This window comes from Mchenga conophoros, linkage group LG23 (assembly GCF_057382185.1).
Source record: "Mchenga conophoros isolate Kocher_MC1m ecotype Shallow Benthic linkage group LG23, M_conophoros_male_GT1.1, whole genome shotgun sequence".
Lineage (NCBI taxonomy): Eukaryota > Metazoa > Chordata > Actinopteri > Cichliformes > Cichlidae > Mchenga > Mchenga conophoros.
The window spans coordinates 48,296,493-48,324,369 of NC_140547.1; the positions used below are offsets into that span (position 1 = coordinate 48,296,493).

At 41.8% G+C, this 27,877-nt stretch overlaps 1 protein-coding gene across 1 annotated transcript in view; it reads left to right on the plus strand.

Moving 5' to 3' along the window:
• The first annotated feature begins 1,342 nt into the window (after positions 1–1,342).
• Positions 1,343–27,877, plus strand: part of LOC146548208 (NACHT, LRR and PYD domains-containing protein 12-like) — a 586,500-nt gene continuing 559,965 nt past the window's right edge. Inside the window, exons 1-9 of the mRNA XM_085266164.1 lie at positions 1,343–1,452; positions 1,781–1,915; positions 3,738–3,869; positions 4,175–4,306; positions 5,936–6,171; positions 6,276–8,061; positions 12,186–12,359; positions 20,346–20,540; positions 26,257–26,451. Coding sequence (XP_085122290.1) covers positions 1,343–1,452; positions 1,781–1,915; positions 3,738–3,869; positions 4,175–4,306; positions 5,936–6,171; positions 6,276–8,061; positions 12,186–12,359; positions 20,346–20,540; positions 26,257–26,451 — 3,095 coding nt within the window. The remainder of the gene's footprint in view (positions 1,453–1,780; positions 1,916–3,737; positions 3,870–4,174; positions 4,307–5,935; positions 6,172–6,275; positions 8,062–12,185; positions 12,360–20,345; positions 20,541–26,256; positions 26,452–27,877) is intronic.

The following is a 27,877-nucleotide window of genomic DNA, read 5'->3' on the forward strand; positions in this document are numbered from 1 at the left end:
GCAGGCGAGTGTTAACATGAATATGTTTCTTCTTATGACATAAAATAATTCCACGCTGTTCGTGTCTGTGGGTGAAACGTGAGGCCGGTCGGCTCCTCTGAGCGCTGGTTTCCTGTAAGTAGAGAGGAAGTGAGTTTAGCTGAGAGAGCAGGAGGAGAGTGAGAGCTGTGCTGAGGCAGCTGAGTGTTAACACCGCTCTGACATTACTGTGTCTCTGTGGCGGGAACAACAGGCTCCGTCAGTGGAGGCAAAAATAATCAGACTTTGGTTTTTCAAAGGAAACTACTTTATGTTGGGAGAAGCCGCGCGCGCATTGGATAACGACTTGTCAATCTCAAGTTATTAGCCAATGAGCGCGCAGGTTCACAGTAAGACCCGCCCTTATCACGACAAAAAAAGATGGCGACAGAAACTCCTTTCAGGCTGACTTTAAACTGTTTGAGCCACTTCCTGTTCTCAGTCCCGGCGTCCTGATCACCGAGGTTTCTGTTGCTCTGATGTCTGATATTGATTATATCGGTAAACAGGCTGTAGGCAGAAACATCAGGTCTGATCTGAAAATCCCGTCAGAAACAAACTTTAAGAGTTTTATGTCCGTGTGAGGCCGCACGCTGATTGGATAACCACGTGTCAGTCTCAAGTTATTAGCCAATGAGCGCGCAGATTCACAGTAAGACCTTAACACAGCATTTTTTTAAAAACTAAAACATCAACAGTGAAACTGTAACGTGTCCTGTGATCTATAAACACTCTGTGATGAATAATCTGAAGTCATTTTGAGCCTGACAGTAGTTTCCTGTCACAGAGCAGAAGCTGCAGGCAGTTTTTGGCACCTTTATATTTAATTTATTCCAAAATAAATCAATAAAGTTAGAAAAGAACTCTCAGTGACATTAAAAATCTATTTTTAAAGACAGATGTGACCAAGTGCAACAAATATAAGATGAGATGTTTACAGATATTTGAAGTATTGTTCATATGTAGAACACAGAGCAGGTCCAATAACAGAGTCATGCTGCTCACAAACAGCAGTTTGGTTTCATGAGCTCACTTCCTGCAGTGATCCTCAGCTTCTCTCCAAAGGAGCCGTAACATGTGGGCTCCTCACCATGATGATGATCCCAAACACACTGAGTTCCTTCATCCACCTGATCATGTACTTATTAAATAATGTGATGGTTTTGGTGTTTTTTAAAGACTTTGAGCCTCTAAAATAACTGGTTTGGACTTTAGGGCCAAAGATCCAACATTAGAAAGCCGTCAGTGTGATGCTTCCAGTACAACAGCACCTCTGAGTGTGTGTGTTTACCTCTCAGACTAACTCCACCCTGACATCAAGAAGATGGAGGAAGAGGACGGAGCAGCATCTGCAGCATCCAGCTGTGTGTCTGTGAGGAGTGACGGGGTTACACAAACACCTCCACCTTACAGTCATGGACCTGCAGCAACAATGTAAGAACACTACTAACTTTATTAGTCATTTCAACATAACCATGACAGAATCATTGATCTGTGATTGGTTCAAACTGTTTGATCTGAGTTTGCTTTTTATTGACTTGTTTTCTTGCTAAGATCTGAACTCTGTAAGTTTAAGTGAAGTCAGTGCAGCAGAATCAGAGAGAAGAGCTGAGAACAAACTGAGTTCATTCAGAGACAGAAAAAACCGCTGATGATTGGCTGACCTGTCAGCGTTATGAGGCAGACACAATATCACAGAGGGATCAGCTGATCATATGGCTGTCAGAGAGAACTGATCAGTTATTGATGTTTGTGTTTGCAGAGGTCAGAGGTCACAGTCTCCAGCATCCAGCTGTGTGTCTGTGAGGAGTGACTGGTCCAAAGAAAAAGTTCCTCCACACTTCAGTCATGAACCTGCAGCAACAATGTTCTTCAATCATGGAGCTCAGCTGACCATGTAAGAGATCTGCTGACTCAGAGTTCAAAGGTTGTTTCTATAAATGTTCTGCCAGTGACATCATAACTTAACCTAACACTGGTCTGTGTATGAAGTATCATTTAGTGGCAGTTGTTAAAGTTGTATAATGATGATGCTAGTTTGGGGTGTATTTTCCTGCTGATGCAAATGCATCTACTTTGCCCTTTGTCTGGTGCTTTGGACAAAGACGTCCAATGAAACTCAGAACAACACAGTTTGCACCACCAGCAGGCAGAGGAAGTGGCTGACATCCAGAAATCCTACCAGTGGCTGAACAAAGCTGGACTGAAAGACAGCACAGAGGCACTAATCATGGCAGCACAGGAACAAGCTCCGAGCACAAGACCCATAGAGCCCGGGGTCTACATGGCTCTTTTTGGGGGGGTTGTGTTGTATTAATAGTGACCTTGTTTCTTTGGACCTGACCAAAATCTTTTGTTTTTCAGTTCAGTTGCAACATTGACTAACACTAATGCAGGGGTCGGCAACCTGCGGCTCTTTAGTCCTTACAGTGCGGCTCCGTGTGGTTTGGGAAAATAAATTAGAAGTATTTAGCTGAAGTGTATTTTATTTATGTTCTTTTTTAACTTGTAGTTCTAAATTAGAAGATTTTTGTGATATTGAAATATAAAAATAAAATTATATTTTTTTATTTTTTCATCGCTCAAATAAGCATCACACTCGTGGAAGCCGGTGTACCCGCCGAAACGCCGTGCATTTATCGAGACTTTCAGCCCCAGGTCGGCCAATTATGGATCTTTGGATCCACATTATGTCAGCAGCTGTTCTCCACTGTGAACTATGTTAAAAACAAACACCGCTCACGCCTCACAGACGACAGCTTACAGTCCTGTAAAGATGAAAGTGACTTCGTACAGCCCCGACCTGCAGACGCTGTGCGCAGAGGTTCAGGAGCAGAAGTCCCGTTGTAAACATATCACGGCAGACCCGACGATGTTTGCATGAACACGCTTTTCAGCTTCTCTTTATTGACCACTTTTCACACACGGTTGCTGTACGCACACAGCCGGCTGTAGCTTTGCAGCTCACAGCCCGACACACACCAACACAACAGCACAGACGTTAAGGCGGCGAGGCGTGATTGCGGGTGCCGCTCAGGTGCGTCCGCCTCCCCTGCAGCGGCGCTGCAGACCACGCCCCGCCACACACATTAACCAGGTAAAATACATATTTAGGCAGAATTTTGCAAATATCTATTTTTCATCTTTCAGCAGCATAGAGCTTTTTTTCCAATTATTTTTTAAAAGTCAGGTCAAGGCTCCAAAAGCCCAAAGGAGATATAAGGGTGGCGGCTCACAGCAGCTTTTGTTTGCTACATCATTTTAGTTCAGCTGGGTGTCTTTCCTTTGGTTATATTTCTTTAAGAGTTCAAATGTGTTCATTACATAAATAACATGTAATTTTCTCTGTAGCACTTCATGGATTTCATAAGCAACACACCTTAGTTGTTCACACAAAGCATAAAGGTAAAAAACAGTATATACAGTGTTATCTTCATTCTAGATGTCAAAAAGTATTTGTGGCTCCCAGTGTTTTCTTTTGCGTGGAAACTGGCTCCAAATGGCTCTTTGGGTCCTGAAGGTTGCTGACCCCTGACCTAATGGTATATTTTTTTTAGCTGGATCGTTCTATAAAAACATGAATCAAATCTGAGAAAAGTTTCCACCTGACCTGTTGAATGTTATTGAAGCCAGAAGTTTGCCTTCATACTGTGTTTCTTGCATGCCTTTTGTGGTGTACTAATTGATGTGAAATGAATGCAATGTGGTTGTGTTTGCAGAGGTCAGAGGTCACAGTCTCCAGTATCCAGCTGTGTGTCTGTGAGGAGTGATTGGTCCAGAGACAGACCTCCAGACTTCAGTCATGAACCTGCACCAACAATGTTCTTCAATCATGGAGCTCAGCTGACCATGTAAGAGAGCTGCTGACTCAGAGTTCAAAGGTTGTTTCTATAAATGTTCTACCAGTGACATCATAAATGATTCCTAATGGTGGGCCGGGTACGATAATGCTAGTATCAATCGTAGTAGTGATGCAATCCAAGGTAATGATTTCTTCTCTGTTGCTGTGAACGTCTCTGCAGCCGTCTGTACTCTAATCTGAGACAACTATTACTGACAGAAACCATCACATCATCCAGTTTGTGTGTTTGCAGCTGCTTAAAAGATTTTAAACAGAGATTAATCAGTAATTCATGTGATGTGTTTGTGTTTGCAGAGGTCAGAGGTCACAGTCTCCAGCATCCAGCTGTGTGTCTGTGAGGAGTGACTGGTCCAAAAACAAACCTCCAGAGTTCAGTCATGAACCTGCAGCAACAATGTTCTTCAATCATGGAGCTCAGCTGACCATGTAAGAGAGCTGCTGACTCATTTACGGGTGTTTGAAATTCTGTGACCACTTTGTAATTTTAGTTTATATTTTTAAAGTGTTTTTATTTGTAGTTGCCTGTATTTTTATTACACTGTGTGTAACGTGGTGGTTTGTGCTGTTTGGGATTGTTTTGGTGTATTTGTGTCAGAACATCAGATAAATGATTTCATCACATTTTAAAAGAAAGTATCAGGATAATAATCTGAACTGAGTCATCAGAAATAGAAAGATGGTCTCAACAGGCCACTGAGCTGATCTCCAAAGAAATGCAGAAGATTGAAGAGTCCGAGGCTGTTTATTTGTCACAGGCATCGTCATACACGTACAACACAGTGAAATGTGCTGAGCTGCTCCTGTGACTGGACAAAACATTAGAAACAATCATTAAATGAAATAATGAAACATTGTGCAGATGTAATGTTAAAGTGCTTTGTGCCACATTAGCACAGCATGTACTGACAGAGCAGTGCAAGCAGAACAAAGCAAATGAGCAAAGTGATGTAAAGAGAGTAACTGAACAGAGTGAGCAGAGTAATATCAGCAGTAATGAAGCAGCAGGATCAGTGTAGCAGCGTGTGACGTCATAATGAATCAGGTATGATCTGAAATATGACAGTGAGACAAGAACATGATGTAAGGTCCTGTTTAAACCCTGATGGTGATGCTATGAGGGGAGCATGTTCTGATTTAGGACTTGGATGGTCTGAGGATAGAAGCTCCTCTCTGTTTGTGTCCTGATGGTGCAGAAGCTTCTGCCTGATTGTAGAAGGAGCTGAAGCCAGCATCATCCCAGAGGTGAAGCTCCTCTGTGTGCAGACCTGAGGTCAGATTCCTCCAGGCTGATGTTCAGGATCTACAGAAACGTGTGGTTGTAGTTATTGCTGCACTGTGTGCTGACAGCAGATACTCAGAACAAAGCGCTGCACACGTGTTCTTTACAAACATCTGTACATATCAAATATGGATCATGGCAGTGAATGAACACGTTTCTGTCATTTGTTTCATTGGCTTCTTTTTTCTGCCTGTGTTCATGTGATTAATGTCTAACACATAAACAGGTTTGTAATCAAACATCACATCATCAGGGAGGCATCATGAAACAAAGTTACTGCTGGAGGCTGAACTCAATTTGGTGGCAATGTTCAAAAATATCACTCAGATCATTTCAAAGCTTTTAGTTCTTCTTCTTCACTTCTGTAAAATAATAGAAAGGAAATCAGAACCCAGAAGTTCACTTCCTGATGACTGAACTCTTTCAAAATAAAGCTGAAAGCTCTGAATGTGACACCGCTGCTCCACCACAGTTTTTAGAGGAGGTCAAAGGTCAGTTCAGAGTGATGGATCCCAAACTTCCAGTACATCCAGTGAAGGACATAATCAGCTCTGTGATGAAGGCTTTTACTGTGGAGTTTGTAGGCTGATCACTCTGTGTTTAATAAGACAGGCAGGAACAGCAAAGGAAACTTGGATTCTGAACTCAAACACAAGTTTCTCCACTTTGACTTTTCTCTGTGACCATCAGAGCTTCTGCACAGTGTCATCAAATCTGGATGTTTGTCACTGACAGTCAATGATTTTAGTGATAAAGAAATGTGTTCACAGAGGGAGGAAGAGGAAGAGGAGTGGTGTCTGTGAGGAGGAGCAGCTGTCCTGCTGTGCTTTGTGTCAGGACGTCCTGAAGGATCCAGTCTCTACCAGCTGTGGACACTGGTTCTGCAGACAGTGCATCTCCTCATACTGGGACCAGTCTGCTTCATCAGGAGACTGGTCCTGTCCCCAGTGTGGAGAAAGATCCAGAACCAGAGCTGGACTGCAGACAGCCAGTCAGAGCAGCTGTGTACAAAGTAAGACTGAACATCTGTCTGCTGATGGACTCATTTCTGAAAACTGGACTTCTTGTTGTTGTTCAGACATTGAAGAGTTTTCTTTCTGTTTTTCTTTCTTTCAGCAGATGTTGGTCTGCAGGAGGTTTTAGATGAACATAAGATCAGTCTGAGGAGGAGATGTGAACGTGTGACTGAAGGAAGTGATGAAACAGGAAGTAGAACCCTCCTCAACAGGATCTACACTGAGCTCTACATCACAGAGGGACAGAGTGAAGAGGTTCATAGCCAACATGAGGTGAGGCAGCTGGAGACAGCTTCCAAGATGGACGCCCTCCATGACACTCCAATCAGGTGCCAGGACATCTTTAAAGCCTTACCTGACCAACAGAGACCCATCAGAGTGGTTCTGACCAACGGCGTGGCTGGTGTTGGAAAAACCTTCTCAGTGCAGAAGTTCACTCTGGACTGGGCAGAGGGCTTGGAGAACCAACATGTCAGTGTGGTGGTTCTGCTTTCATTCAGGGAGCTGAACCTGATCAGAGAGGAGCAGTACAGTCTTCTGGAGCTGCTCCATGTTTTCCATCCAACACTACAGAAGGTCACAGCAGAGAAGCTGGCTGTCTCTCAGCTTTTGTTCATCTTTGACGGCCTGGATGAAAGCAGACTTTCATTGGATTTCACCAACAGGAAGCTGCTGTCTGATGTCACACAGAAGTCATCAGTCAGCCAGCTGCTGACAAACCTCATCCAGGGGAATCTGCTTCCCTCGGCTCTCGTCTGGATAACTTCCCGACCTGCAGCAGCCAATCAGATCCCTCCTACATGTGTTGACAGGCTAACAGAAGTACGAGGCTTCACTGACGCCCAGAAGGAGGAGTACTTCAGGAGGAGATTCAGTGATGAAGAGCTGTCCAGCAGAATCATCTCCCACATGAAGACATCCAGGAGCCTCCACATCATGTGTAGAATCCCAGTCTTCTGCTGGATCACTGCTACAGTTCTGGAGCACATGTTGACTACAGAGCAGAGAGGAGAGCTGCCCAAGACCCTGACTGACATGTACTCACACTTCCTGCTGGTTCAGACAAAGAGGAAGAAGAACAAGTACCACGAGGGACATGAGACGAGTCCACAGGAGCTGACGGAGGTTGACAGGGAAGTTCTTCTGAAGCTGGGGAGGCTGGCGTTTGAACATCTGGAGAAAGGAAACATCATGTTCTACCAAGAAGACCTGGAGCAGTGTGGTCTGGATGTGACAGAGGCCTCGGTGTACTCAGGAGTTTGTACAGAGATCTTCAAAAGAGAGTGTGTGATCTTCCAGAAACCAGTCTACTGCTTTGTTCATCTGAGCATCCAGGAGTTTCTGGCTGCAGTCTACATGTTCCACTGTTTCACCAACAGGAAGTCAGAGGTGCTGAAGAACTTCTTGGGAAAAAAATACAAAGAGTCATCTCTGGATGATTTTTTGATGGAAACACTAACAAAATCCTTCAGGAGTAAAAATGGTCGTCTGGACCTGTTTGTTCGCTTCCTTCATGGCCTCTGTCTGGAGTCCAACCAGAGACTCTTAGGAGGTCTGCTGGGTCAGACAGAGAACAGTCCAGAAACCATCCAGAGAGTCATCAAGAATCTAAAAGGAAGGAAGACAAAATCCTCTCCTGACAGAAGCATTAACATCTTCCACTGTCTGATGGAGATGAACGACATCTTATTATCTCAGGAGATCCAAGAGTTCCTGAAGTCAGAGAACAAATCAAAGAAACTCTCTGAGATCCACTGCTCAGCTCTGGCCTTCATGCTGCAGATGTCAGAGGAGGTTCTGGATGAGTTTGACCTGCAGAAGTACAAAACATCAGCAGAGGGACAACGTCGACTGATTGCAGCTGTGAGGAACTTCAGAAAGGCTCGGTGAGTCCAGATGTGATCATTAATATTATCAATTAGTGATAGTTTAGTTACTCAGTCACACAGTAATAAATTCTGCTTTATTTTGTGTTCACAGTGAAGAGTTGTTTTCATGCTTTTAAAAATGTTTTGTTTTTTATCAGAACACTACATTTGTATTATTCTGGCAGAGACCTTGGTAGGAGAGTGCACCTTCACATGTATGTGGGTGTGTAACTGTGAGCTTTTCACCACGTCGTCGGTTTTTAGTCTTACGCTGAGTTTGCAGTCTGACATGTTTTATCTGTGTGCTGTTTCCGCTCGGTCGTGTTAACACGGTGCAGCAGACAGTAATGAGACTGTTGCTCATGTCTGTGCTGCTGTTGGTCTGTTAGCATTGCTCCTTAGGAGAGAAGACTGAAGTGAGACTTTACAAAGAACGTGTTTGTAGTAAAGTGAAACTGTGTGAAACAGTGAAGATGGTCCAACGCAGCCTCTGTTTGTGCTTCTGATCACTGCTCTTTCTGTCTGATGTTATTGTCTTTATCTGGGCTCTGATTGCACTTTCTTAATTTTTCCAACTAATTATTGAACGTGTGAACAATCACATTATCTGTGACATCATCACCATCAGCATATGTGCTTCAGTTCTTTAGTTTTTCTTTCCTCTGTACTAAAGAGCTGAGATGGACAGCAGTGTGCCAGCATACATCCAAAATTAGAGTCAAAGGTCACTGCAGGTCATTATTTTTATACTGTCACCACTCGTGACTCCGCCCCTTTACAACAAAAGTCCCACAAACAGCGTGTGAGGTCACGAACACACCACAGCATCACCAAGTCACAAGGACGAGGCTCTGACAGGGACGACTCACAGCAGGAAGAGGTCAGTCTGTGCCCGTTGGCAGAGTGTTGGGCGTGATCACGTCGTATCTGCATTATTTGGTACGATCATCATAGAAATGATCAGAAATCATCACCAGACGAGAAGCTGAGCTTTGATTACTTGATGCCAGCATCATCATCATCATCCCTGGTGGTTGGTGACGTGTAGCAGCAGTGAGTGGGCCAGAGTGATTTGTGTGTTTGTTTTTCTTAAAGTGGATTGTTGAGTCATTCTGGCTCGTTTTGGTTTCACAGCCATCCTCCTCACCTGGATGCTGACTTGCCACTTAGTGAGAGCTCTGTGGAGATCTTCAGGTTCGCCAGTATAGTCGAGAGTCACTTTTATTCTTTTGGGACCCGACGCTGGAGATGTGGAGCTCACAGGGGCCTTACTTGCCGAGTTCTTCAGCGTGATTTCTCCACGGTGAACAGGTTTACCGTGGAGCACAAGAAAGCTGACCTTATTGCTTCGATGGAAACGGAGTAAGGCCGAGTTTTAGGACCACGGTAAGAAAAATATTCCCGATCATTTTAAGATAAAGTCGAGGTTAAAGTCAAAATTGTATTTGGAGAAAAAAGTTGAAATGTGGAGATTTGATGTTTCAAGACAAACTGCCAGGTTTGCTGTCCCCTCTACAAAACGCTTTGTTTAGATGAGTTAGTGAAACAAAGTGATCCACCGTCTTATGATAATAACTTTATTTCTAAAGCGCTTTCAAACAAAGTGCTGAACCAATATTTCATCATCCAGTTTTGCAGCATCCATCCTCTTTATTGTATGAAGGTGGAACCATCGATAACCTCGCATCCGTCCATTACAAGACATTTGATTTTGTACAAATCTTCCAGATTTGTGTTTTTCAGCTTTCTGCACCATCCTTTCAGCATCTTTATACTTTTCACCACACTGTGTTTATATAACACATGGATGTGTAACAGGAATCATTTCCCTTCTTTAGCTAACACCACTGCTGAAGTTTCACTGACTCAGAGAGTACAGCAGCTGTGGCACTTTGTCCTGAAACAGCAAATCTCCACATTTCTTCTTTATTCTCAAAGTCATTTTCACCTTTAATGTTGAAATTAAGGACATTATTTTTTCCTTAATGTGGCATGGGCCTTCTGTATAACAGAGACCCAGCAGTAACTAGTGAAGCCCAGTGTGAGGGTCTCTGTCTTTAAAATAATGAGAGCTGGTGATAAAGTGGTGGTGAGGGAATCACGGCTGAGACTGAACTTCGATCCGCCTCCCTGCATCCTTTTTACTTACCAAGAGAGTTTCCACAGATCCTTGTTACTGATGTGTACGTTCAACTGAGGGCGAATGTGGAAGTCGCCACTCAGACCACAGTAACGTCACACCAGACGCTCCCAGTTTATTTTGTCATTTTAATCAATGTACAGTTGGGAGGTCGCTCGCTGACGTTTGTTATGGCTCCATCAAGGAACCTAATAAATCTTTCTGTAGAGCTCTCTGTGGCATGTTTGACTGAAATGTGTTTTATTTGGTTCCCATCATGAAATCTGTCTTAAAGAGAACTAAACCTCAGTGCTGGTTCTGGTGTGGTCAGCGAGTCCATCCAGACCCTTCAAGACTGTTTTTCTTGGACTGATTAGGACTTATTTCAAAATGCTTGTGTGACTTGGATAAATTTACAGACTGTGCACATGTGCACTGGCTCCAGACGTGGGGTTGTCCTGCATAGTCAGTGGTGTCAGTAAATCATTAAGTAAAATAATATGTAACTAGATTCCTTTGAAAGAGCAACCATGGACGACAAAGCTGGGCGGAGTCTGCTCTAAGACACCAAATGAGCAAATGTTTGCTGACCTGTATCAGTGATCACCTTTTTGTTGGCCTGGTCCCCCAGTCCTCCCACTCCCCCCGGTCCTCGGTGGATGCTGTCACTTCCTCTGACACTGGCTCACCATTTATGTTGTGTCAAAAATCAAACGTGAAGATCTAATTTACTCTAAACTCTCTGACTGTTACTAATATAGTCATAAAATATGCAACAACCACTGGAGATGGAGATGAAGCTTCAACTTGCATAAAATAGTTTATTAAAATCAGTTTGAATAAACCCAAGGCTCAGAGCAAAAGAGACAAAAGCGCCCCCAAGTGGTCAGACAATAGACGAACAGAATAAACCCTATCAAAGACAAACACGCTGGAAGCATCTTTTCTAACACTCCAGTATTTATTAGCATTTATTATAAATTTATTGTGACTTTGAAGACGTTCAGTGTTTCCTTTGGTATAACGGAGGTCTGACTACAGTCCAGTAAACACACTGATTAGGATTATAGATTAAACTGCAGTAATACTTTCACAGTGTGCAGTGATGCACAGGTCCGAGTGGTTTTACACTGAAATTCTCAACAACAGGAAACTATAAGAATTTGTTACTCTAATAATAAACATAGAAGAAGAAAAACATTTTTCATTTAGAGTTGATGAATATAAATGAATTTGAACTTTACAAACCAATCAAAGACAAACTGATCCATGTGAGTTTATAACAATATTCAAAGGCTGCTGCTGGACACAGACAGGTAACATCATTTTGACTTGCTGTCACCTGGATCTGGAGTCATAAACACTGAAGCGCTGAACATTAATACAAGTCTGTTTCTGCCAACTAGTGATAAACCTGCAGACTAATGGCTCAGAAAGCTAAAACGAGCCAATCATTTCTGTGTTTAGTTCCCCTGAAATCAGATGTGATATCAGCAGCTCTGAGTTCATTCATCATTATTGTCCAGTGATGAGATTTCTGCTCCGTTTGGTGACAGTCAGCAGATTTTTCCTGAGTGTGGACGTGAACAGTCGTACCTGACAGCAGCAGGTAGCAAACAGAGATCGTCTTTCCAGCTGGAACTCTTCACTGAGCTGAGCTCATTCAAAATGTTCTGGATTCAAGACAGGAAACAGTCCACATGTGTGTCTTCACTCTGACTCTGGATCAGATCTCAGTGACAGACTGTGGACATTATGGAAGCCTAAATGTGACACCATCTTCCTCCTTCACTGCAGATTAAATCCAAACAAAGATTCTCATTAAAAGTCTGCAGGTCTGAGAGAGACTGAATCATTGTGTCATGTCAAACACAGTAAGAGGAGCTGAAGCACAGATGTGAAGAGCAGATGTTCATCAGATTATGACCTCACTCTGTTTTGTCTTCATATACATTCAGTCTGTGTTTATAATGCAGATTTTCTGCTTTTATAATAACACATTTTATATTTTCTGTGATCACAGACTGACTCGGTGTGGACTCTCAGGGACTCATTGTGAAGTTGTGGCCTCGGCTCTGAAGTCCATCCCCTCCCATCTGACAGAGCTGGAGATGAGTGAGAACAAGCTGCTGGATTCAGCAGTGAAGCTTCTGTGTGCTGGACTGGAGAGTCCAAACTGTCGACTGGAGACTCTGAGGTGAGTTCACTGACTGCAGCTGTTGTTGTTTTTCTATATTTCAGATCTTTGATTGATGTTTGAAACGTTCTTTAGTTCCTAAATGTTCAGGATGTGTCTGAAGACAAATGTGAAGAAGTTTGAGTGCTTTCAGAAATGTTGTGTCTTTCCAAACGACTGAACAACAGTTTTTCCTCTTGGCTGCAAATAGAAGTGACAGACTTGAGCAGGGTTCATTTAAAGGCTGACAGAAGTGGAGTGGTGACGGGGAGATGTTTGACAGGACAGCTTTTCAGCCTCCACAGGTTCATGTTGTGCTCCATCAGTCAGTGAAGATGAAGTCAGTACTGATGAGGCTGTAGAGTGTGTGAGGGATGTGAATGAGGCTGTTGGAGATCTGATGATAGCAGATAAAAACAGGCTGCAGAGACTTTGAGCTTGTGTGGAAACAGACAGAGAAAAGAAAGACATGAATGTCAAAGCTAATAAAGGTGAAGTTAGGAGCTGTGATGATGTTCATGTATCAGAAGCTGATCGGGCTGCTACAGAGACGACCCACACAGCTGCTGTGGTGAGGTTTGTGTTAAAGCAGAGGAACACAGGCCCAAACATGACAGCAAAGCAGGTTTCAGGCTCTGTGAGAGGATTTCAAACAGAAGCTGGAGAAGAGAAAGGACTACAGAAAGAAGGCAGCTGAGACCAGTCCAAGTGTTTCCATGGAGCCCAGTCTAACATTCATTTATACACTAACGTACAGAAGTGAACGGGAAAATGAATCCATAGTTTCAAATGTAGAAATAGTTCTCAGTTCATTTACAGAGTTTAATACAGTTCATGAGGAAATGTTCAAAACAGCAGCTGAGAAGAAATCTGCTTCACAAAGTTGGATCCAATTCCAATAGTTTGTGATGCACTTGAACGCAGCGTGAGCAGTTCACTGCCTAACCCCACAGAGACTGTCAGTCTGGACTTTTCTTTATTTCTATTGGCTGTCAGTGAGATTTCAGAGCAATCAGAGACTGTGGGTCTGTGTATGAAGTATAATTCATGTGCAGTTGTTGAAGTTGTAGAATGAGAAATGGCAGTTTGGGGTATTTCCTGCTTTCATTGTCCTGCTTGTGCTGATGAAAATGTTTATTGACGTGTGAATTCATTCTTCAACGCTCGATTCTGCCTGAACAACGTGAAAACTTTGCTTTGTGTAACACAATTCAAAGCACTGAAGCATCGACTTATTTCATTATCCAACAATGAAAACAGGAAACACAGACAGCTGGCCTTCAAAGTAAAAGCTGCTCCTTTTGAAACATGTTGGTGGTAAAATGTTAGAAGAGCTGAAGCACATAAATGATCTACGTGCCAAAATATTAAACACAGTTGATATATTTGTGTGAGTGTTGTGATTCAGGTGTAGATGTAATAATGTACATATAGCAGAGTTTCCTCTTCTAGATCAGCTGATCAGAGTCGGGCCAATCAGCTCTGAGCATGCTCAGTCTGAGTTATGGAGCCACATACTATGATTCACCATGGCAACGGCATGAGCAGAGGCTCCGTGTGAATCCAGAGGAGCAGAAACATGAATGATGACAGTAGATGTTTGTGTGAAAGTGCTGGAAGCAAATGAGTGTGTGATGTTCTTTCAGTGTTGCACTTTGTAGACGCTCCCTGAGCACTGGTCTCACAGCCAGCTGCACATAGAGACCAGTGTTGTTAGTCCAGGTCAGAAGATGACTTGTTGGAATGAAAATGAGCTTGTAGTTTGTCTGCTTTAATAATGTGACTGGAAAAAGGTGTTGGACTTCAAATATGTCCATTTCTGTCACACTTCACCTTTAAAAGTGAAGCCATGTGGTTCCTGGAAGGAAAAACACGACTTTTTCAAGTCTTTGTCCTGTTTTTATGAGAAATGTACGACTTTAATGTGAAACATTCAGAGTTTTTTCTCTTGTTGTGTTTGTTTGAAGCTGCTTCCTGTTGGCTTCAGCTGTTTGGAGTTTCCATTTTCTAAACTTCTACATTCTGAACCTTCTTCAGCTCTGAACAGATGATGAAACACTGAATGATTTCAAGCACTTTGTCTAATAAACTTACATCTTTCATTCTTTATACAGATTGGAGAGCTGTGATTTGTCAGAGATCAGCTGTGATTATCTGGCAGCAGCACTGAAGTCCAACCCCTCCCATCTGAGAGAGCTGGAGCTGAGCTGGAACAACAACCTGCAGGATCCAGGAGTGAAGCATCTGTGTGGTTTCCTGGAGAGTCCAGGATGTAAACTTGAAACTCTGGGGTCAGTCAGCATGTTTTAGTTGTGCTGAGATGAATATGATGTGAAAGTTGTGCTGACACTAAACTGCAGACATCAGGCTGATATTATACTGATCCACACTGAGGATCTTCATGGTAAAGTCTGTTTTCTTCTTCTCTGGTTTAGTCCATTGACTGCAGCAGAACAATGTTCACATTTCAAACAGTGATACTCAACGTATGGCCCGCGGCCCACACGCAGCCTGCCCACCTTTCCTGATTCAGAGAGAGGGGACCCTGATTAACTGTGTAGCTTCTTCCTCACAGTTCTAAGTATCAGACACAACAATGAATAATCCACAGCTGACTGTCTTTAGCAGGTCAAAGGTCACGGCACACAGCAGACAGTCAGAAATATTCTAACTCTGATCATTTATCAGTTGTGACACTGTGAGACTTGATCAGAGGTGTGATCATCACAGCAGAGGCCTTTGTGTCAAAGTCACTGAGGATCAAACAGAAACACATGAAGCAGATTTTCCTCTTCTGGCTTTTTATAGCAGATAACCTTCAAAATATTCTGCAGTCGATCAAAAACTGAAGCAAACCATGAAGCAACATGTGAACATGAGCTGATGCTGCTGAAGTGAAGCAAAGTTACAGAGGTTTGATTACAGACACAGCTGAGAGTTTGTAATCTGTCATCATTTTAAAAAGTTTCCATGGAACAGCAGAAATGAGGCTTTACTGTCAGAGGCCGACAGCACTGAACACAACAGCAGACTGGTGGCTAATAAACAGTGAATGATGCAGAAACAGATGTTTGAAGCTGTTCTTGGAGTACACTGAGAGAGAGAGAGCTGTGCAGGCAGGAACAGCCAAAGTCAGAGAGAATTCATGAGCATATTGATCAAACGTGAAGCAGAGTTTGGATCTTCTTTTGCTGCTGCTTCACTCAGTTTTGGTTGGAGACAGATGAAACCTGCAGCTTCAGGATCTGTGAGCTGTCCACTTTCAGCCCCGACGGCGTGTCCGTGTACGTGCCGTCGAGTGAACGATCCACGCTCTGTGTTTCCATCTTTGTGTGTTTAGCTGCTCTCATTTACTGTTTTAGCTGTTTGCTGCTTGTTGAAATAGTTTGTGAGCTTTAACCTGAGATTCTGGCAAAATACATTTATATTAAACATCGATTCAGGATTGAATGAATCAACATCGTTTTATTCAAATTAAAACCATTTAAATGGGAACATGAATTTTTTACAGCCGCCTCTAATGCTGGGTAATGTCAGCTGGTCCATGTGCAGCTGGCTGTGAGGCTCAGGGAGCGTCTACAAAGTGCAACACTGAAAGAACATCATCCATAAATATTGAGTAAGAACTGGACTCTCATACAGCGAGACTCAAATGCCTTTAAACATCAGCTTATCCTGCTGATCCAAGTCCAACACTGAGTTTGTAAAAACATGTTTGTCAATCATTTTGTTTGGTTTCTGAGGAAAAAGATTCAATAACTTGCTGCTAATACACAACATTTCATCATATTTCCTCATAACCCTCTTTTGTCTGACCATTTGATCCCATTTGAATTTGCAATAAAGGATCCACAGAGTTTGGTGACAATAATGACAGTAGATGTTTGTGTGAAAGTGCTGGAAGCAAATGAGTGTGTGATGTTCTTTCAGTGTTGCACTTTGTAGACGCTCCCTGAGCACTGGTCTCACAGCCAGCTGCACATAGAGACCAGTGTTGTTAGTCCAGGTCAGAAGATGACTTGTTGGAATGAAAATGAGCTTGTAGTTTGTCTGCTTTAATAATGTGACTGGAAAAAGGTGTTGGACTTCAAATATGTCCATTTCTGTCACACTTCACCTTTAAAAGTGAAGCCATGTGGTTCCTGGAAGGAAAAACACGACTTTTTCAAGTCTTTGTCCTGTTTTTATGAGAAATGTACGACTTTAATGTGAAACATTCAGAGTTTTTTCTCTTGTTGTGTTTGTTTGAAGCTGCTTCCTGTTGGCTTCAGCTGTTTGGAGTTTCCATTTTCTAAACTTCTACATTCTGAACCTTCTTCAGCTCTGAACAGATGATGAAACACTGAATGATTTCAAGCACTTTGTCTAATAAACTTACATCTTTCATTCTTTATACAGATTGAAGAGCTGTGGTTTGGAAGGAAAAACACGACTTTTTCAAGTCTTTGTCCTGTTTTTATGAGACATGTACGACTTTAATGTTCTTTTTTTTTAACTCAATTTTTATTATAATTTACAACATTACAACTTGTACTTGTCAGTGTTCACAAGTAGGACAGTTACAGGAACTGCAATGCAGAAATGTAGATTAAAATAAGAACTGCAATTAGGAAGCACAAAACAAAACTGGGAAGCAAAACAAAACCCAAGCAAGCAAACAAACAAACAGACAACAACAAAAACAAAAAGAAAACAAAACAAAAACTTTATGTAATATTAAATAACTTGTGACAAACTTAGCCGTAAATGGACAAAACGAAACAGACCTATGCTAAATTATTGAAACAGTAAAGCATGTATGGGTCGCCAACGCTCAGTAAACAATTCTCTCTGAATCCGCAGAGCAGATGTTGTTTCCTCCATCTGGTAAATTTCTCTTGCTTTATCAATCCACATATTATATGAAGGTGGGTCAAGATTCAGCCATTTAATAGTGATACACTTTAGTGCTGCTGTAAGATTCTTAAGAGATACGTTTTATTGTTTCCCGCAAAACCCTTTGGTAAGACTCCTAAAATGACTAACTGTTGGTCTTTTGTTAATGGTTGTTGGAAAACTGTACTGAGAACTTTAAATATGTCATTCCAAAGTGAGCAGATTTTTGGGCATGACCAGAATATATGTGAGTGGGTTCCTAAAGAAGTACCACAATTTCGCCAGCAGGTGTCAGGATTTGTAGGCTTCATTTTGGCAATTATCTCTGGGGTTCTAAAATATCTCATGACCACCTTCCATTTAAATTCTCTCCACAGCCCAGAATTAGTCACCAGATGGGCTTCACCGAACACCTCTTCCCAGGTGTCCTCTGAGATTTGAGTGCCAGTCTCAGCTTCCCACCTTGCCTTAATATCCAAAGTTGCATTTGTATTGAAACTCATAAATGCGTTATAAAAATGACTGATTCATTTTGGGGAGGAATTACTTTGAAATGTTTTTAGAAATATTTCCTCAATGGGTGAGGGCTCCAAAACTTGCCTCCATTCTTTATGTTTTGTCAAAAAGCTTCTTAGCTGCAGAAATCTAAAAAAGTCAGAAGAAGGAAGCCGAAACTGACCTCAACTGTTCAAATGAGCTCAGGTGCCCATTCCTCACAACATGACAAAGTTGATGACCATGCTCTGAAGCCAGAGTCTTCCACAATAGGAGAAAAACCCTGCAGGGAGTAGAGACTTGATAGAATTGAAATTTCTTTTGGAAGACCAAATGATTGTTTGATTCTACGCCAAATCTTTAGTGTGACCCTCGTCCGTTCCCCCATATGCACATTTTTAATTGAAATGTTAGAACAAAGCAGGGATTCCAATGATCTTTCGCACATTGTCTTCTCAATGTTTAGCCACTGAGTTTCAGACAAATCTCGCACCCATACAGTCAGGGGTCTCATCTGAGCTGCCCAGAAATAATATTTCAGGTTTGGAACAGCCAATCCCCCCTGCAGCTTTGACAGTTTTAATGTTTGGAACTTGATCATCCCTCATGTGTATTTAGTCTCTGTGTCGCGTCATCTGTGTTCCCACCCTCCATATTTTCATGCGCAGTCTTTTGTATTCTTAGCCATAGCTTTCTGTGTCTTCATGATTTATTATAGTATTAGTTCCCCAGTTTAGCTCTCTTCACTGTGATTCTGCCTTGTTTGATGTCTTCAGCCGAAATAAAGGCTCGCTTTTCGTTCAAAACTCAGTTCCATGTCTGCGCCAGTGTCTGCGCCTGAGTCCTCCACACACTCTCCATACGGTCAGCCACTGTGACCGTGACACTAAACTACATGCTGTGTGCAGCCACTCTCCTGAGCCTGTATTATATACACAGCGGTTACAATGACAAACTGAATACAATCTCATATCTACAAAACAGGCTGAGTCAAAGTTGCAGCTACGCTTATGAACATGGAGAAAAAACAGGCGAGTTATCAGCTCACCAGCTACGACTAAGAACAGCTAACCAACTATCCTTGAGATCTACAATGATTTCAATAAGGTGTTTGATATTCCCTCCTTGGGAGAAGATGCGATCGCTAGTCTGGAGGAACCTGTCTCTAATGTTGAAATTGAAACGGTCGTACGGAGCATGCAGTCTGGAAAATCTGCTGCCCCGACGGGTATCCATCTGATTTTTTCATAAAGTTTTCTGACCGACTGAATTCACTGTTAAAATCAACTTTTGAAGAATCCTTCCTCTCACAGTCGTTGCCTCCAACAATGCATCAAGCAGTGATGTGTTTAATTGTAAAACAGGAAAAAGACCATTTAGATTGTCGTTCATGTCGTTTAATATCTTTGTTCAACACAGACACCAAGATCCTGGCTCAAGTGTTGGCCCGTCGCTTACACAAGTATTTGTCCTCCATTATTTCACCAGACGGGCTTTATTAGGCACTCTTTTTTGAACATTAGAGCTCTATTAAATATCATTTATACCCATGTTAAAGGTGATACATTGGAAACTGTCATTTGGCTTGACGCAGAAAAGGCGTTGGATCAAGTGAGATGGGATTTTTTTTTTTATACGCTTAAAAAATGTGTCTTTAATTTTGTATCTTGGATAAAAGTATTGTATTGCTCCCCTCTAACAGCCGTCCAGACTAACAATAATCTGCCCCCCAGGACAGGGATGCCCTCTGTCTCCTTTTTGCCATTGAACCGCTAGCTGTTGCTCTGAGACAATGTGTTGGTGTTGAGGGAAAACATCGAGGGGGTATCGAACATGAAGTCTCTCTTTATGCCGACGACATGATTTTATTTATTTCCAACACATCGAACAGCCTCCGCAAACTTTTGGATAGACTTACAATAATAATAATAATAATACGTTTTATTTATATGCGCCTTTAAGAGCCTCAAGGTCACCTTAATGCATACTTAAGGAATTTGGGACAATTTCTGGATATAAAGTGAATTTTGGGAAGAGCGAGGCAAAGTCTATCTGTACGACAACTGGGGAGTTTTGTGTATTCTAGCCCCTTTTAAACCCAGCTATAACAAGTTTAAGTACTCGGGCATCTGGGTGACAAGAAAACCACAAAGACTTGTATAAAACTATCTTCCTTTATTGTCGAAGCTTAAAGAGGATTTTGGAAAATGTGAGTTTTGCCTCTTTATATTTATGGTGGGGATGCAGAACAAGGAGCAAAGATGAATGTGATGCTGAATCAGCAGAAGACTTGGACTCATTTGATTCCAGCTTTGATATCATTGATTTCAATATGTCCATTTCTGTCACACTTCACCTTTAAAAGTGAAGCCATGTGGTTCCTGGAAGGAAAAACACGACTTTTTCAAGTCTTCGTCCTGTTTTTATGATAAATGTACGACTTTAATGTGAAACATTCAGAGTTTTTTCTCTTGTTGTGTTTGTTTGAAGCTGCTTCCTGTTGGCTTCAGCTGTTTGGAGTTTCCATTTTCTAAACTTCTACATTCTGAACCTTCTTCAGCTCTGAACAGATGATGAAACACTGAATGATTTCAAGCACTTTGTCTAATAAACTTACATCTTTCATTCTTTATACAGATTGAAGAGCTGTGATTTGTCAGAGATCAGCTGTGATTATCTGGCCGCAGCACTGAAGTCCAACCCCTCCCATCTGAGAGAGCTGGACCTGAGTAATGACTCCTTGTTGTTGACCAACAACAACCTGCAGGATCCAGGAGTGAAGCATCTGTGTGGTTTCCTGGAGAGTCCAGGATGTAAACTTGAAACTCTGGGGTCAGTCAGCATGTTTTAGTTGTGCTGAGATGAATATGATGTGAAAGTTGTGCTGACACTAAACTGCAGACATCAGGCTGATATTATACTGATCCACACTGAGGATCTTCATGGTAAAGTCTGTTTTCTTCTTCTCTGGTTTAGTCCATTGACTGCAGCAGAACAATGTTCACATTTCAAACAGTGATACTCAACGTATGGCCCGCGGCCCACACGCGGCCTGCCCACCTTTCCTGATTCAGAGAGAGGGGACCCTGATTAACTGTGTAGCTTCTTCCTCACAGTTCTAAGTATCAGACACAACAATGAATAATCCACAGCTGACTGTCTTTAGCAGGTCAAAGGTCACGGCACACAGCAGACAGTCAGAAATATTCTAACTCTGATCATTTATCAGTTGTGACACTGTGAGACTTGATCAGAGGTGTGATCATCACAGCAGAGGCCTTTGTGTCAAAGTCACTGAGGATCAAACAGAAACACATGAAGCAGATTTTCCTCTTCTGGCTTTTTATAGCAGATAACCTTCAAAATATTCTGCAGTCGATCAAAAACTGAAGCAAACCATGAAGCAACATGTGAACATGAGCTGATGCTGCTGAAGTGAAGCAAAGTTACAGAGGTTTGATTACAGACACAGCTGAGAGTTTGTAATCTGTCATCATTTTAAAAAGTTTCCATGGAACAGCAGAAATGAGGCTTTACTGTCAGAGGCCGACAGCACTGAACACAACAGCAGACTGGTGGCTAATAAACAGTGAATGATGCAGAAACAGATGTTTGAAGCTGTTCTTGGAGTACACTGAGAGAGAGAGAGCTGTGCAGGCAGGAACAGCCAAAGTCAGAGAGAATTCATGAGCATATTGATCAAACGTGAAGCAGAGTTTGGATCTTCTTTTGCTGCTGCTTCACTCAGTTTTGGTTGGAGACAGATGAAACCTGCAGCTTCAGGATCTGTGAGCTGTCCACTTTCAGCCCCGACGGCGTGTCCGTGTACGTGCCGTCGAGTGAACGATCCACGCTCTGTGTTTCCATCTTTGTGTGTTTAGCTGCTCTCATTTACTGTTTTAGCTGTTTGCTGCTTGTTGAAATAGTTTGTGAGCTTTAACCTGAGATTCTGGCAAAATACATTTATATTAAACATCGATTCAGGATTGAATGAATCAACATCGTTTTATTCAAATTAAAACCATTTAAATGGGAACATGAATTTTTTACAGCCGCCTCTAATGCTGGGTAATGTCAGCTGGTCCATGTGCAGCTGGCTGTGAGGCTCAGGGAGCGTCTACAAAGTGCAACACTGAAAGAACATCATCCATAAATATTGAGTAAGAACTGGACTCTCATACAGCGAGACTCAAATGCCTTTAAACATCAGCTTATCCTGCTGATCCAAGTCCAACACTGAGTTTGTAAAAACATGTTTGTCAATCATTTTGTTTGGTTTCTGAGGAAAAAGATTCAATAACTTGCTGCTAATACACAACATTTCATCATATTTCCTCATAAGCCTCTTTTGTCTGACCATTTGATCCCATTTGAATTTGCAATAAAGGATCCACAGAGTTTGGTGACAATAATGACAGTAGATGTTTGTGTGAAAGTGCTGGAAGCAAATGAGTGTGTGATGTTCTTTCAGTGTTGCACTTTGTAGACGCTCCCTGAGCACTGGTCTCACAGCCAGCTGCACATAGAGACCAGTGTTGTTAGTCCAGGTCAGAAGATGACTTGTTGGAATGAAAATGAGCTTGTAGTTTGTCTGCTTTAATAATGTGACTGGAAAAAGGTGTTGGACTTCAAATATGTCCATTTCTGTCACACTTCACCTTTAAAAGTGAAGCCATGTGGTTCCTGGAAGGAAAAACACGACTTTTTCAAGTCTTTGTCCTGTTTTTATGAGAAATGTACGACTTTAATGTGAAACATTCAGAGTTTTTTCTCTTGTTGTGTTTGTTTGAAGCTGCTTCCTGTTGGCTTCAGCTGTTTGGAGTTTCCATTTTCTAAACTTCTACATTCTGAACCTTCTTCAGCTCTGAACAGATGATGAAACACTGAATGATTTCAAGCACTTTGTCTAATAAACTTACATCTTTCATTCTTTATACAGATTGAAGAGCTGTGGTTTGGAAGGAAAAACACGACTTTTTCAAGTCTTTGTCCTGTTTTTATGAGACATGTACGACTTTAATGTTCTTTTTTTTTAACTCAATTTTTATTATAATTTACAACATTACAACTTGTACTTGTCAGTGTTCACAAGTAGGACAGTTACAGGAACTGCAATGCAGAAATGTAGATTAAAATAAGAACTGCAATTAGGAAGCACAAAACAAAACTGGGAAGCAAAACAAAACCCAAGCAAGCAAACAAACAAACAGACAACAACAAAAACAAAAAGAAAACAAAACAAAAACTTTATGTAATATTAAATAACTTGTGACAAACTTAGCCGTAAATGGACAAAACGAAACAGACCTATGCTAAATTATTGAAACAGTAAAGCATGTATGGGTCGCCAACGCTCAGTAAACAATTCTCTCTGAATCCGCAGAGCAGATGTTGTTTCCTCCATCTGGTAAATTTCTCTTGCTTTATCAATCCACATATTATATGAAGGTGGGTCAAGATTCAGCCATTTAATAGTGATACACTTTAGTGCTGCTGTAAGATTCTTAAGAGATACGTTTTATTGTTTCCCGCAAAACCCTTTGGTAAGACTCCTAAAATGACTAACTGTTGGTCTTTTGTTAATGGTTGTTGGAAAACTGTACTGAGAACTTTAAATATGTCATTCCAAAGTGAGCAGATTTTTGGGCATGACCAGAATATATGTGAGTGGGTTCCTAAAGAAGTACCACAATTTCGCCAGCAGGTGTCAGGATTTGTAGGCTTCATTTTGGCAATTATCTCTGGGGTTCTAAAATATCTCATGACCACCTTCCATTTAAATTCTCTCCACAGCCCAGAATTAGTCACCAGATGGGCTTCACCGAACACCTCTTCCCAGGTGTCCTCTGAGATTTGAGTGCCAGTCTCAGCTTCCCACCTTGCCTTAATATCCAAAGTTGCATTTGTATTGAAACTCATAAATGCGTTATAAAAATGACTGATTCATTTTGGGGAGGAATTACTTTGAAATGTTTTTAGAAATATTTCCTCAATGGGTGAGGGCTCCAAAACTTGCCTCCATTCTTTATGTTTTGTCAAAAAGCTTCTTAGCTGCAGAAATCTAAAAAAGTCAGAAGAAGGAAGCCGAAACTGACCTCAACTGTTCAAATGAGCTCAGGTGCCCATTCCTCACAACATGACAAAGTTGATGACCATGCTCTGAAGCCAGAGTCTTCCACAATAGGAGAAAAACCCTGCAGGGAGTAGAGACTTGATAGAATTGAAATTTCTTTTGGAAGACCAAATGATTGTTTGATTCTACGCCAAATCTTTAGTGTGACCCTCGTCCGTTCCCCCATATGCACATTTTTAATTGAAATGTTAGAACAAAGCAGGGATTCCAATGATCTTTCGCACATTGTCTTCTCAATGTTTAGCCACTGAGTTTCAGACAAATCTCGCACCCATACAGTCAGGGGTCTCATCTGAGCTGCCCAGAAATAATATTTCAGGTTTGGAACAGCCAATCCCCCCTGCAGCTTTGACAGTTTTAATGTTTGGAACTTGATCATCCCTCATGTGTATTTAGTCTCTGTGTCGCGTCATCTGTGTTCCCACCCTCCATATTTTCATGCGCAGTCTTTTGTATTCTTAGCCATAGCTTTCTGTGTCTTCATGATTTATTATAGTATTAGTTCCCCAGTTTAGCTCTCTTCACTGTGATTCTGCCTTGTTTGATGTCTTCAGCCGAAATAAAGGCTCGCTTTTCGTTCAAAACTCAGTTCCATGTCTGCGCCAGTGTCTGCGCCTGAGTCCTCCACACACTCTCCATACGGTCAGCCACTGTGACCGTGACACTAAACTACATGCTGTGTGCAGCCACTCTCCTGAGCCTGTATTATATACACAGCGGTTACAATGACAAACTGAATACAATCTCATATCTACAAAACAGGCTGAGTCAAAGTTGCAGCTACGCTTATGAACATGGAGAAAAAACAGGCGAGTTATCAGCTCACCAGCTACGACTAAGAACAGCTAACCAACTATCCTTGAGATCTACAATGATTTCAATAAGGTGTTTGATATTCCCTCCTTGGGAGAAGATGCGATCGCTAGTCTGGAGGAACCTGTCTCTAATGTTGAAATTGAAACGGTCGTACGGAGCATGCAGTCTGGAAAATCTGCTGCCCCGACGGGTATCCATCTGATTTTTTCATAAAGTTTTCTGACCGACTGAATTCACTGTTAAAATCAACTTTTGAAGAATCCTTCCTCTCACAGTCGTTGCCTCCAACAATGCATCAAGCAGTGATGTGTTTAATTGTAAAACAGGAAAAAGACCATTTAGATTGTCGTTCATGTCGTTTAATATCTTTGTTCAACACAGACACCAAGATCCTGGCTCAAGTGTTGGCCCGTCGCTTACACAAGTATTTGTCCTCCATTATTTCACCAGACGGGCTTTATTAGGCACTCTTTTTTGAACATTAGAGCTCTATTAAATATCATTTATACCCATGTTAAAGGTGATACATTGGAAACTGTCATTTGGCTTGACGCAGAAAAGGCGTTGGATCAAGTGAGATGGGATTTTTTTTTTTATACGCTTAAAAAATGTGTCTTTAATTTTGTATCTTGGATAAAAGTATTGTATTGCTCCCCTCTAACAGCCGTCCAGACTAACAATAATCTGCCCCCCAGGACAGGGATGCCCTCTGTCTCCTTTTTGCCATTGAACCGCTAGCTGTTGCTCTGAGACAATGTGTTGGTGTTGAGGGAAAACATCGAGGGGGTATCGAACATGAAGTCTCTCTTTATGCCGACGACATGATTTTATTTATTTCCAACACATCGAACAGCCTCCGCAAACTTTTGGATAGACTTACAATAATAATAATAATAATACGTTTTATTTATATGCGCCTTTAAGAGCCTCAAGGTCACCTTAATGCATACTTAAGGAATTTGGGACAATTTCTGGATATAAAGTGAATTTTGGGAAGAGCGAGGCAAAGTCTATCTGTACGACAACTGGGGAGTTTTGTGTATTCTAGCCCCTTTTAAACCCAGCTATAACAAGTTTAAGTACTCGGGCATCTGGGTGACAAGAAAACCACAAAGACTTGTATAAAACTATCTTCCTTTATTGTCGAAGCTTAAAGAGGATTTTGGAAAATGTGAGTTTTGCCTCTTTATATTTATGGTGGGGATGCAGAACAAGGAGCAAAGATGAATGTGATGCTGAATCAGCAGAAGACTTGGACTCATTTGATTCCAGCTTTGATATCATTGATTTCAATATGTCCATTTCTGTCACACTTCACCTTTAAAAGTGAAGCCATGTGGTTCCTGGAAGGAAAAACACGACTTTTTCAAGTCTTCGTCCTGTTTTTATGATAAATGTACGACTTTAATGTGAAACATTCAGAGTTTTTTCTCTTGTTGTGTTTGTTTGAAGCTGCTTCCTGTTGGCTTCAGCTGTTTGGAGTTTCCATTTTCTAAACTTCTACATTCTGAACCTTCTTCAGCTCTGAACAGATGATGAAACACTGAATGATTTCAAGCACTTTGTCTAATAAACTTACATCTTTCATTCTTTATACAGATTGAAGAGCTGTGATTTGTCAGAGATCAGCTGTGATTATCTGGCCGCAGCACTGAAGTCCAACCCCTCCCATCTGAGAGAGCTGGACCTGAGTAATGACTCCTTGTTGTTGACCAACAACAACCTGCAGGATCCAGGAGTGAAGCATCTGTGTGGTTTCCTGGAGAGTCCAGGATGTAAACTTGAAACTCTGGGGTCAGTCAGCATGTTTTAGTTGTGCTGAGATGAATATGATGTGAAAGTTGTGCTGACACTAAACTGCAGACATCAGGCTGATATTATACTGATCCACACTGAGGATCTTCATGGTAAAGTCTGTTTTCTTCTTCTCTGGTTTAGTCCATTGACTGCAGCAGAACAATGTTCACATTTCAAACAGTGATACTCAACGTATGGCCCGCGGCCCACACGCGGCCTGCCCACCTTTCCTGATTCAGAGAGAGGGGACCCTGATTAACTGTGTAGCTTCTTCCTCACAGTTCTAAGTATCAGACACAACAATGAATAATCCACAGCTGACTGTCTTTAGCAGGTCAAAGGTCACGGCACACAGCAGACAGTCAGAAATATTCTAACTCTGATCATTTATCAGTTGTGACACTGTGAGACTTGATCAGAGGTGTGATCATCACAGCAGAGGCCTTTGTGTCAAAGTCACTGAGGATCAAACAGAAACACATGAAGCAGATTTTCCTCTTCTGGCTTTTTATAGCAGATAACCTTCAAAATATTCTGCAGTCGATCAAAAACTGAAGCAAACCATGAAGCAACATGTGAACATGAGCTGATGCTGCTGAAGTGAAGCAAAGTTACAGAGGTTTGATTACAGACACAGCTGAGAGTTTGTAATCTGTCATCATTTTAAAAAGTTTCCATGGAACAGCAGAAATGAGGCTTTACTGTCAGAGGCCGACAGCACTGAACACAACAGCAGACTGGTGGCTAATAAACAGTGAATGATGCAGAAACAGATGTTTGAAGCTGTTCTTGGAGTACACTGAGAGAGAGAGAGCTGTGCAGGCAGGAACAGCCAAAGTCAGAGAGAATTCATGAGCATATTGATCAAACGTGAAGCAGAGTTTGGATCTTCTTTTGCTGCTGCTTCACTCAGTTTTGGTTGGAGACAGATGAAACCTGCAGCTTCAGGATCTGTGAGCTGTCCACTTTCAGCCCCGACGGCGTGTCCGTGTACGTGCCGTCGAGTGAACGATCCACGCTCTGTGTTTCCATCTTTGTGTGTTTAGCTGCTCTCATTTACTGTTTTAGCTGTTTGCTGCTTGTTGAAATAGTTTGTGAGCTTTAACCTGAGATTCTGGCAAAATACATTTATATTAAACATCGATTCAGGATTGAATGAATCAACATCGTTTTATTCAAATTAAAACCATTTAAATGGGAACATGAATTTTTTACAGCCGCCTCTAATGCTGGGTAATGTCAGCTGGTCCATGTGCAGCTGGCTGTGAGGCTCAGGGAGCGTCTACAAAGTGCAACACTGAAAGAACATCATCCATAAATATTGAGTAAGAACTGGACTCTCATACAGCGAGACTCAAATGCCTTTAAACATCAGCTTATCCTGCTGATCCAAGTCCAACACTGAGTTTGTAAAAACATGTTT